General features: G+C 58.0%; 2 protein-coding genes across 2 annotated transcripts in view; one reads left to right on the top strand and one right to left on the bottom strand.

Annotated features, from left to right (window-relative positions):
* Positions 1-3,358, bottom strand: part of EXOC3L2 (exocyst complex component 3 like 2) — a 19,248-nt gene extending 15,890 nt beyond the window's left edge. The window contains exon 1 of the mRNA XM_077747209.1: positions 3,335-3,358. The gene's annotated coding sequence lies outside the window, so the exon portion shown is untranslated. The remainder of the gene's footprint in view (positions 1-3,334) is intronic.
* Positions 3,359-6,633: 3,275 nt separating this feature from the next.
* The window catches only part of MARK4 (microtubule affinity regulating kinase 4), a 33,731-nt gene continuing 28,227 nt past the window's right edge, over positions 6,634-12,137 (top strand). Inside the window, exons 1-2 of the mRNA XM_077747208.1 lie at positions 6,634-6,688; positions 7,119-7,201. Coding sequence (XP_077603334.1) covers positions 6,634-6,688; positions 7,119-7,201 — 138 coding nt within the window. The remainder of the gene's footprint in view (positions 6,689-7,118; positions 7,202-12,137) is intronic.

Raw genomic sequence — 12,137 nt, 5'->3', positions numbered from 1 at the left:
GAGGGGAGTGACTGCTTAATGAGTATGAGTTTCCTTTCTGGAAATGAAAATGCTCTGGAACTACATAATGTCGATGGTTAACAGCACTGTGAACGTACTAGAATGCTACTGAATTGTATGCTTTAATGTGAAATTTTAAATAACTTTATTTAGCCATTTGAGAGAGAGTGGAGGAGGGGCAGAGAGAGAGGGAGAGAGAGAGAATCCCAAGCAGGCTCTGTGCTGTCAGCGCAGAGCCTGACGCAGAGTTCGAACTCACGAATCGTGAGACCATGACCCGAGCCTAAACAGAGATCCAGACACTTAACTAACTGAGCCACCCGGGCGTCCCAAGATTTTATTTTTAAGTGAGCTCTACACCCAACGTGGGGCTCAAACTTACAACCCTGAGATCAAGAGTCACATGCTCTACAGACTGAGCCAGGCAGGCGCCCCTTAAAGTGAATTTGATGGGGCGCCTGGGTGGCTCAGTCGGTTAAGCGTCCGACTTCGGCTCAGGTCATGATCTCACGGTTCGTGGGTTCGAGCCCCGTGTTGGGCTCTGTGCTGACAGCTCAGAGCCTGGAGCCTGCTTTGGATTCTGTGCCTCCCTCTCTCTCTGACTCTCCCCTGCTCACGCTGTCTCTCTCTCTCTCTCAGAAATAAATAAAACATTAAACAAAATTTTTAATAAAAAAAATAAAAGATTCTCTCACTCCTAAGTCCCTCATCTCCTCCCTCTCCATGGCCCCTGCCCCAGTCCAGGCCTCCTCCCACTTCCCCCCTTTCTCCCTGGTCTCCAGGCTCTTTTCTTGGCCCCTCCAGCCCACCTTTGAGGACCTCGTTAAAGCACAAACTTGCACCACTCTTTCTCTTAACCTTGCATGGCTCCCTGGTACCTTTGGCACAAAACCCAGCTGCCCTTGCCTGCCAGATGTGCCCCTCACCAGTGCCATGCCGCTTTTTCCTCCTCGGGGCGCCCCTAGGTGACAGCGTTTGTTGATCTTTCTACACGAAACCCCTTCTCCCTGCACCAGTCATGCTTTAGGATCCAGCTCCAAAGCCCTTTCCTCCAGGAAGCCTTCCCTCATGCCTCGGCTGAGTCAAGTGCCCCCCTCAGAATTTCCTCATCCCAGCCCTCCCCACTTTGAGTTGTCGGTGTCTGGGGATGAGTCTGAGTCTGTGAAGTCCCGAGAGGACAGGGTCTGGCTGTCTCCATCACCACCGTGTCCCCAACTCCCAGGGCAGGCGCTCAGGAAATGAATGGGTGCTAAACAGGAAATAAAGGAAGGAGGCAAGGACCTCATTCCTTGTGGGCGAGGAGTCAAGCTGGAGAGGTCAGTACAGAGCAAGCCACGCAGGGCCTCGAAGGGCCGCGAGGAGGGACTTGGGCTTTTTCCCGAGGACACTGGGGAGCCGTGGAAGGGTGCTTTTTAAAATGATGAAATAGTTCAAACATTCAGGAATTCAGAAAAATTTAGAAAACAAACACCCCCTCTGCCTCCAATCCTAGCTGCTGCGTCCAATGCAAACATTCGATTTGGCTCAGGTTTTGTTGGTGTTTGGGGTTTTTTGTTTGTTTGTTTGTTTTGGTGGGTTTTTTTTTTTTTTGGTCTTTTTTAGAATCAAGCATTACAGATGCCCTCCCCCCCCCACCCCTTCCCAGGACAGTAGTGTCCAGAAAGTGTGTCTCCCCGTCCAAGCTGACTTTTGCTCTAAGTCTCTGTAGACTTGCATCCAGAAAAAAATGTATCATTTGCATCTAGAAACAATGTATCATTTTACATGTTTCAAAAGTCTGTGAATGTTCTCAGATTCTGTGCATCCAGCAAGTTGCTGTTCATGGGTGTGTTTAGGCACACGGGTGCGCACACGTGAGACGTACCCATGCCTATCTGTGTGGCTCTGGCTGATTTAAGTGTGGCTGGCCGGCTTTGGCAAAACTGTAAAATGTCAGATGTTTCCACCTTCACCTACCACTAGGCCCATAGGTTGTTTTGAACTGGGACACGTTCAGAGCAGGTGAGGGACAGGGTTGGATTGGGAACCCCCGTGGGGGTGCATAGAGAATCCGAAAGGAGGCAGTTGCTGAAAGGGTCCTGAGTTGGCTGGGCAGTAGGCGAGAGCGTCTTCCTTTCATAGGGGGAGCCCCTTCCCTTCTTTCCTCCCTGACTTCAGCCTCTGGACCTCAGCTGTCATGCCTCAAGCCTCTCTCTGGTCTCCATGATCCCCGGTCCCCCAGGGAGGCAGTCACCATGGCAACCCTTGCCTGGAGCCCCCATGATGTGGGCCATCGACATGAGCCCCCCCCCGCCATACACACACACACACACACACACACACAAGTCACACACTGATTTGTCTATCTTTCATCTTCCACACTGGCTTCACCATGTCCCGACACTGGGTCCATTGTCCCCCCAAAACTCCACGTCCCCCTCAAAACAGGGCACCCGTCACAGAAGTCAACATGGCCCAAACTGGCTCTGCCACTCCCTCGCTGGCTCCCACATCCATCCCCAAACTGGGTCCAATACTCCCAAACCGTTTGCAACACCCTCAGACCCCACTGCCAACATGCTCTCCAAACCGGCCCCATGGTCNGCCCCTGACTCACTTCCGAGGCATCCCTCAAGCCCCCAGCCTCCAGGCTCCCACAGGATGTCTCAGCCACCAGCGCTTCCCTCTCTGGGCTCTGGCTCCTCCCCCTCCTCCCCCCCCTCCTCGCTGCCAGCCTTTCCCCAAAGCCCTAAACCCTCCACAGGCAGCCTGACCTGTTTGCAGAAGTCAGCGCCTCCAGCCCCCAAGTCTTTTCAGAGAACAACCCTTATCAATTGTGCGTCCATGCCGGACCCCAACCACACCCCCCAGCTCCAGACCTCACCCCCAAACTAGCCATCACCAGCCCAGCCTGGTTCACCCTCATGCACATCTTTGCCCCGAACCCCATCTCCTGCTTCATCTCCATCCCAGCCCTGCTCTCCCCCCATCTCCAGGCCCCCCATCCCTCGGCGATGGAGGAAAGTACCCGCCGCTCTCGGCCCCACCTGCCCACCTGAACTCCAAGGGCATCAGACCCAACCCAATCCAAGTGGCTCCTCTCGGTTCTCCCTTGATGGTCCAAGCTCTTCCGGCTCCTGTGAAGCTTCTCGGGGTCCCCGGGGTCCCCAGATTCCTCCCTGCACCCCCTGCCCTGTTGCTGGTACCTCCTGAGGTCGGGCCCCACATCTTTTGCCCCCAGCTCCCCCTGGCTGCAGGGTACATGTTCTCCCCATCTCTGGTCCCACCGAGGTCTGGGGGGAGCCCAGGCCAGGGCATGCGAATCCGAATCCTGCCCCTTCTCCAGCACACTCACCTCCTCCTCCTCGGCAGCGGCGCCTTCGTCCCTCTGCTGTCCTGTCTGAGGACGCTTCAGCCAGAACTGCTGAAAGCTTGGAACTGGGGTGGGGGGGGCGGTTAGAGGAGGTCAATTTCCTGTCAGGAAACCCCTCCCTCCCTGGGGCCAGGGGCGGGAAGGACTCTTTATCTGTCTGCCCTTTTAGGCCAAGCTGGGGCTGGGCTGGGAANCGCCTTCCAAGGTGACAACACCGTCCTGGGCACCCTGGGGAGACACCCAGCTTGGGACTCAGGCCCAGAGCTCCCCCTCGGGTTCCTTGCTCTGGAATGAAGGTTCTGCTGGCCCAGACACTGCCATCAGAGACCTGAGGGCATGACTTTGGAACTGTACTTCTCTCCCCCATCTCCCCCTCCCCTCCCGCATGGCTCCCTCCTTCTACATCATGCAGGCCTCAGCTCCAGCCTCCCTCCCTCAAAGGAGACTTTCCCTGGACAGCAGAAGCCCCTTCGGCCCTCACCTCCTCCCTCCCCCAGGGGACTAGCTCTAATTTGTCAATTCCTTCAATTGTCAATATCCCCTTCCTCAGTTTGAACTATCAGATTTCTGTCTCCCATGTAGGTTTTCTGACTCTCCCACTCGAATGTAAATCCAAACCAGGTTTTGCCTACCTCGTTCATCTTTACATCCCTAGATGCGTGCCTGGCACATACTAGTAAAGATTTATTAGCCGAGTGCACGCGTGGGGACAGATCAGAGCTAAGGATTGGAAGCTGGGGGTGCATATGACAGGTGCAGTGGGGGGGGGCTGGGAATGGGTTGGGGGTTAGGTGGAGTTAGATATAGGATTAGGGTGACTTGTAAGGCAGGTTTAGGTGGCCTTTCGGGTGCTCAGACGTAGCGTCCCGGGTGTTAGGCCTGGACCAAGGGGTCACTTTGACGAGGCAACGTTGGGGGTGGTGAGGGGTTGGGGTCAGGGCTGGGATCAGGGATCAGGGCTTCTTCCCCAGCCCCAGCAAGGGCTTTACAGACACTTATGGCTGACGAAGCAGGTCAGGGGGTTAAGACTCCAAGATCTGAAGGCCTCCGTTCAAGGACTGGATTTACCAGACAATGGGCCCTGGGGAAGGACTGGGGTTGAGTGGCCCAGGGGGTGGGGGAGGCTTTGTCCTCGCCAGGTCCATGTGGACCCGTGGTAATCGGAAGACAGCGATCGGAAATGGCCGGAACCAAATGGCCTTGTTGTGGGCCCTGACAGCTATCAGATCTCCCCCTCTTTGTTTAATTTTTACTGAGATACAATTCAGGAGCGCTTGGGGGGCTCAGTCGGTTGAGCTTCAGACTCTTGATTTCAGCTCAGGTCATGATCTCAGGGTTTGTGAGACTGAGCCCACGTTGGGCTCCTTGCTGTCAGTTGGGAACCTGCTTGGGACTCTCTCTCCTTCTTTCTCTGACCACCCCTTCATGTGCGTGCACACACACACACACACACACACTCTCTCTCTCTCTCTCAAAATTAACTTAAATTTTTAAAAAATATTTTTGAGAGAGACAGAGACAGAGTGTGAGCAGGGAGGGGGCAGAGAGAGAGGGAGACACAGAATCCGAAGCAGGCTCCAGGCTCTGAGCTGTCAGCACAGAGCCCGATGTGGGGCTCGAACTCATGGAGCAATGAGATTATGGCCTGAGGTGAAGCCAGACACATAACCCACGGAGCCACCCAGGTGCCCCTCTCAAAATAAACTTTTAAAAGTGGTTTTAAAAAGAGATCGAATTCATATGCCATAACATTCACCCTTTCAAAGTGCCCAATTCAGTGTGTTTGAGCATATTCACAAAGATGTGGCACCTGTCACCCTATCTAATTCCAGGACATTTTCATTACCTCAAAAAGAAACCCATAGCCCATTAGCAACTCCCTTCCCCATTTCCCCTCTGCTCCCAGCTCCATGGGTTGCATCACACAGGGGCACCTGGGTGGCTCAGTTGGTAAGAAGTAAGTATCCGCCTTCAGCTCAGGCCATGATCTCAGTTTGTGAGTTTGAGCCCTGTGTCAGGTTCTGTGCTGACAGCTCGGAGCCTAGAGCCTGCTTTGGATTCTGGGTCTCCCTCTCTCTCTGCTCCTTCCCCTTCCCCTGCTCACTCTCTCTCAAAAATAAAGATTAAAATTTAAAAAAAAATAATAAAAGGAATCAGACCACAGGAAGTGGTCTTTTGGGTCGACCTACTTTCACTGAGCATACTGCGTGTTTTTTTTTTTAATGTTTTGTTTATTTCTGAGAAAGAGACAGAGAGACAGCATGAGCAGGGGAGGGTCAGAAAGAGGGAGATACAGAATCTGAAGCAGGCTCCAGGCTCTGAGCTGTCAGCACAGAGCCCGACGCGGGGCTCGAACCCACGGGAACCCACAAACCGTGAAATCATGCCCTGAGCCCAAGTCGGTCGCTTAACCGACTGAGCCACCCAGGCGCCCCTCGCTGAGCATACTGTTTTTAAGGTTCATCATTTTGTAGCCTCCCCCTTCCTGTAGCCTCAATCCTCTCAGTGGGGAATGGGGTGGGGACAGTACTGGGGTGGGGGGGGGTGGAGCCCGGGTCGGGCCTGAGGTGTGGTGAGCGGGTGTGTGTGGAGGGAGGTGATCTGCTGCCCCCGTGTGGTGCAAGGGAGAACTGCAGCTCTCCGCGCTAAGCCGGGGAAGGAGTGACTCAGCTCCCCCACCCCACGCCACCCCTCACCCTGCAGCGCCCGGGGGAGGGCGGTAGTCTCAAAACTTCTGGAACACCATCCTGAAGTCCTCCCTCTCTGCATCCCGCCACTCCTGAGGCTCCTTGGGCCCCATTTGCAGAGTAGCAATGGTAATGTCATCCACTTAGGAAGTTCTAATCTGTTCCCGTGTGAAACATTTACACACGTAGTCATTACATACATAGTCTCTTGCTGCACACTGAGGTTGCCACTCTCACTTTTCCGGGACAGGAAGGCATGGTGCTTAAGAGCCCAAGTTCCAGAGGTTGGAGGCACTTGGGGTTCAAATCTCAGTCCCGCCAGTCACCAGCCATGTAACCTTCAGCATGCGGACGTGGGGCTGAGAATAAAGCCTCAAACTCACAGGGTGGCAGAGAGAATAAAGCGCTCCGAGCCAGGCACAGAGGAAGCATCTGCGAGTTTATGTAGCTGATAGTATCAACCAGAGACATGCTGATGAGTGCGTGACAGCCTGCTCTCTGGGGGGTGGGGGTGGGGAGCCTTGATTGATGGCGTTCGCCAATTTCCCTGGTGTAAATATTTCCACCACTGGCTGATTCAAGTTCGCTACAGTGATGTCGCCAAAAGCATTTTGGGGGAAGCTCATTACACAGTTGTTTCACCACGAAGGTACAATTGGATGTAAATAATCTCAGGATCACAGATAATAGTAAAAGTAGTAAAATAAATTAGGTCGTGACGAGCGTTTGTTACCTCTGTTTCAAATGTAATTTATTTAATTACGTGTTTGCATAATTTAATGTCTAATAATGGCTGTCTGACAACCACTTTCAGAATTCCTGAGACTTGAACCATCAGCTCCGTCGGGCTGACTCCAACACACTGCTGCGATGATCACACCCTGTGTTTTAGAAAGGGAAACTGAGGCTCTAGAAGATGGTCAGACAGACAGGGGCAGGGCATGGCCCCAATCCAAGGGTTGTGGGATCTGGGGGCCAGGACTATGCAATGCCCCTCTTTCTTCCGTCCCATCCTGGCCTAGGGTGGTCCCCGCAGTGTGGCAGGAGCTCAGAGAAGCCCTTGCCCTCTCTGGTTTCAGCTTGCCCAGCCCGCCAGCGGCTGCGCCCTGCGGTGCCTACCTACACGGGCGTCTTCCGCGCCTGCTTCAGCCCTCCCAGAAAGGCAACATGTAGATCCTCGCCCTCACCCAGTGTAGACTGGGAAACCGGGGCCAAGAAGGGGCAGATGCCTGCCCTGAGTCTCAGAGCTATACCCAGAGTCCTCAGACCCCCGCGGGGGTGCGCAGGAGAGGAGCGGGGGCGCGCAGCCACAGCCCTGGGCTCTGGGGTTTTCTGGGAGGTGGGAGGCAGCATTGCTAGAGATGGTGGTCAGCCCCCGGCAGCGGCTCTGCCTCGCACCCTGTGCCCCCAGCGCCCTCAGCTCTGTGTTCCCAAGAACTTCCTGGGCCCCTCGACTGAGCAGAGGGTGGGCTGGGACGGAGAATGTGGACGGCGCCGCCGTCCGCCTGGTTCTCGTCTCTGGGGTCCTGTCTGCCTCTGTCGTCTCTGTCTTGTCTTTTTCTCTCCATTCTCTTCGCAGGTCTCTGAGTCTCTGTGTGTTATCTCTTTGTCTCTTTTTGCCTCTCCCTCCGTCCCCCTGTGTGGGTCTCTCGGTCTTTGTCGCTCTCTGTGTCTCTGCTCTCTCTGTACCTCTGTCTGTGTGTGTCTCTTTCCCTATGCTTCTTTTTTTGTGTGTGTGTGTGTGTCGCTCGGGGCTTTTGGCTCCCGTCACACCTCTTTGTGTGTCTGCGCTTCTCCCTACTTCTGTCTCTCTATCCCTGTGTCTCTTTGTCTCTCTCTTTTCGTGTCTCTCCATCTCTGCGTCTCTCGATGTCTTTCTCTGCGTCTCTGGCGCTTTGCCGAGCCGTTTGTCTCCCCTTCTCTTCCGGTGAGTCCCTACTCTCCTGTGAGAACACGCTCGCTCCCGACGCGCCCAGACCTGCCTCCGCCCCCAGNNNNCCCGCTTGCCACCTCCCGACCCCGGCCCGGACTTCCAGGCCTCTCGACCCTCCCCCACTCCAGCCCAGCCCGACCCCTGGGGGCGCCCCTCTCCCGGGACCCCTCTCTTGTCCCTCTGCAGACCGCTTCCGCTCGGGTCTCTCCCCTCCAGGAAGCCCCCTCCCCTGCTTTCCAGGAGCCCCTCCCTTCTCCGCGTGTTCTTAAGCCCCTTCCCCTCCTGGCCGCCCGCAGCCGACACCTCGCCCCCTCCAGGATTTGCTGGGCTCCTGACCCCCAAGGCCCGGCCCTGGCCCTCTCTCAGGAGGGCCTGGCCCAGTCCCGCCTCTGGCTCTGGCCTTCCCCATCTGGATGTGGGTGCCGGGCTCCCCGGGAGCCCCCCTTCTCTCATCACAGCCCTCCGCCCCTCTGGATCCTCCCGGATCCTGTGGGCACCCCCTCACAGGAAGCCGGTTTCCACCTTTCCTGGGCCCAGGGCCCTTTCTAGCTTGTTCAAGGTCTCTCCACTCCCAGGCCTGGTCCCTGTCTTCCAAGCAGCCCTGTCCCTGGATTCCTGGTACCCCGGGGCGCCCCCAGCACCCCCCTCCCCTGCACCCTCACTGGTGTCTTCTCCCAGCAGCCTTGGCCTCCAACTTCCAGGCCCCTAGCCTAGTCTACTCCTTCTAGGCCCTGGACTAGTCTGACTCCAGGCCCCAGCCTGCCTCTATCAAGTCCTCAGCTCCGGGCAAGCCCCCTCACCAAGCCCCCAAGGCCTTGACCCCCTCCTGGGCCCGGCGCTTCCTCACAGGACACCTCTTCTTCCACTAGTCTCCAGGTCCCCCGTCTCGTCTGCCCGGAGGCCTGCCTCTTCCTTGCGGGGGGCGGGGAGGGAGGTCCAGCCCCCCAGGGAAGCCCCCTCCTCAACTTCGGAGGCCTCCTCCAGCTCCCAAGGCTTGGCCCCAGATCCTTCTTCCAGAAGACTCCTGGACTCAAAGCCTCTGGTCTTGTGTTGGCTGTAAGCCCTCTTCTCTTGGGGGAGGGGTCCTGTCTCTTGGAAACCTCCCCAAGTTTCTGGGTGCTTTTGACCCCTGCCAAGGCTCAGGCTTTATTCTTCAGGGCTGCCCCTTGCCCTCCAGGACTTATGTGCCCCCTGACGTCTCTCTGCTTCCAGAGACTGAGCCTAGAAACCCCCTTCTTTAACTTCTAGGACTTTCCTCGGCCCCTCAGTTCCACTGGCCCATGGAAACCTTGGCCACCCTTCCCACTGTTCCCAGCCCCCTGTCTCTGTACCACAGCCTGGGAGACCCCCCCCCATCTCCCCAGTTTCTGATTACGCTCAGCCCTTCCGAAGAGCCTCTCCCCAACCAGTGCCAGGCTCGTTCCCAGCACAGGTCTCTGTCCCTCTTCGCTTAGACCTCTGCCAGGTCCCTGCACGTCCCCCCACCCCCACCCCAGGCTGCCCAGCCACCCTCACTCCCCATCTCCACCATGCTCGTCTCTGCCCCTTCATCTTGCAAGGCCCTCCCTCACAGAGATCTCCCCAGCCACGCGGCCACGGCCCATGCACCATAGGCCGGACTCTGATTTGGGGGCTCTGATGAGAGATGAGATACCCACCCTAAACCACCCCGCCCCCCGGCGTCACTCAGGAAGTGCCGGGGGAGGCCCACGGGCCTGGGTACGCCAGCCGGGTCACATCGTGTCTTCCAACTACTGGTTCTTCCTTTCTGAACCTCAGTGTCCTGCTCTGAAAAATGGGGATGCTTGCGTCCCTCGGGGGATTATCCGAGATGACAGGGGTGAAGCCTGGCACATGGGGCGCGCTCCACACACGGTCACCTGCTGTTGTGACTCTGGATCTGAGTCAGGCGGGCCCGTGGATTCTCACGCTGGGGCCGTCGTCCGTTGTTACGTGCGCTCGCAGATGCCCTCCCCGCTCCAGGCCCCAGTTTGTGTCTAAGTAGGGTCTGCGACAGCACCTTCCTGTTAGAGATGTTTTCAGGAGCCGTGAGATTCGTGTGAGTAAAACGCGTTGGAGCTGCTGTTCTTATTGTTACTTTGATTGTTCAGATAAGCTTGGGTTCAAATCTGGTTTCCGTGCCTCCCTCGCCGTGGGACCTGAGGCAGGTGACCTCACCCCTGTGAGCCTCGGTTTCTTCCTCTGTACAGTGGGGCCCCTCGCGGGCCTCCTCCTCCCTTGTGGTCCAGGTTTGCGCGCGGTGGGCATTTGAAGAGGGCCGGCGCCCTTCTCTCGTCCCAACTAGTCTGTAAGTCCTGCTGGTCAGTCCCGGCTGGGGCTCACCTACCTCTCCCTCTGGGAATCGGAGCTCACGGGCTCCCCTCCCTCCCCCAGTTACCACGACCATAGCCATGTGGGGTCATGCTCCCCCACCCCAAGTGCCAGGCCTGCCCCCCCCAATGCCAGGTTCCCTAGCAACAGGCGGGGCGTTGGGGCGCCAGCCGGGCGGGAGGGAGGGAGCCGGGCCAGCTGGTGGTGCCGGCCAAGTTTAGCTCCCGCCCCCGGCCCCTGAGGGCTTTGTCACCCACTGCCCTGGCCGCGCCCCTTGCAGGGGTCCCTCAAGCATGCTGCCTTCAGTGGGGTGCCCGCCCCCGCCAGTTGGCTCTCACCTGATGGGGCTTCCTGTCCAAGCCCTTATCTCTGTGGGGATCAGGGGCCTCATCAGCCAGGATCTCCACCCCCCTTCCCAGCCTCCCTCCCCCAGGAGCAGCCCAGGGCGGGAGGTGGGAAAGAGCTGGACCCTCAGGAGCCAGCAGGCCCGGGATCGAATCCCCGGCACTCCGCTTCTGTGCCCTGTGACCTTGGCCAAGGGACTTAGCCTGCTTTAGCCTTGGGGTCCCCCTGTCTGGAGAATGCGGATCCTGACTGGCCACACAGGGGAGGCCCTGGGTGAGGACCCTGTGGGCAGCGGGCGTGTGGCTATGGTGTCAGCAGTGGCTCTTTCAGCCCTTTGTGGGGACCACTGTCTTTCCTGCCTCTCGTGGACGAACCGAGTGACCTTGACCAGGCACCTTCTCTCCCCAAGCCTCAGTTTCTCGTCTGGAACATGAGGATGTAGGTCCCGCCATCACCGGGCTAGTGCGGGAATTGAACATGAGGCACCTGCCAGCCCGGGCTGAGGCCTGTAGTCAAAGCTGCTTGATGAAGATGATGTGGGAGCGTGAGTCCGTGCGCTGTGGCAGTGGCGAAGGCCGTCAGCTGTGGGGTAAACGTGGCCCAGCTCTGGGCCTCAGTTTCCCTGCCTTAGAACGGGGCTGACGGCACGTTAATGCCCAGCACTCATTAAATCGCGGTCGTCGTCACGTAGTGAAGTAGCCGCACGGATTCCCTGCAGCGAGCCCTCACCCCTGTCTGTTCCCAGCCCCGGGCCCGGGGGCAGCACGGGGTCCGAGCAGAGCCACTTGGCTCAGGGCCTCTGGCTGCCTCCGTCGCCTGCACCCTGGGCCCCAGCGCTGAAAGGGAGGCACAGTCCCTGGGGCTCACAATCGGGACAGGGCAGCCCGGGGCGGGCAGTGACCTGCGGGGGAGAGGCCCGATGCGAGGGCTGGCGTGGGAGACTGCGGCTCGGGCTCAGGGCGCCGATGGGGCCGCACTGGTTCCCAGGGCGGTGGGGGTGGGGGAGGGGCGCCGGGGGAAGCAACAATGTTTTCCACCCGGGGAAGGTGACGGCGCGCGCGGGCGGCTGGCACGTCAGGGCACAGTGAAGGCCCGTTGGTGACAGTGTTTGAAGTCGGATTTGGGGCAAATAGGGATCTGAAGAAAACGTTAGGGGCAGTAAGCCAAGAATAAAATGCTGCTCTTGGGGCTCAGAGCAGAACTGGGAGGGGAGCCGGACAGGGAGGTGCTGGGTGACCTGGGACACCTGGGGCCCGGCGTGGCCCCCAGATCGAGGACGCGGATCGGGGTCGAGGGCCCCGGCATTTCGAATAAAATACTGTGTGGTCTAAGCAGCCAGGAAAGGAAGTTGGGGGTTGGCTGCGGGGAGGGGCGAGGAGGAGGCCTGCTGTCCGGGACCCCCCAGCTGCTGGGGGTTGGGGGGCCCCCCAGCATTTTTGTCCTTGCAGGCGTTTTTTGGGGGGGCGGGGCCCCACAGGTGCCACCGCTC

Source organism: Crocuta crocuta, unplaced genomic scaffold (assembly GCF_008692635.1).
Source record: "Crocuta crocuta isolate KB4526 unplaced genomic scaffold, BGI_CrCroc_1.0 scaffold334, whole genome shotgun sequence".
NCBI lineage: Eukaryota > Metazoa > Chordata > Mammalia > Carnivora > Hyaenidae > Crocuta > Crocuta crocuta.
Note: the sequence above shows the minus strand (reverse complement) of the source record. Positions and strands in the feature narration are given on the sequence as shown.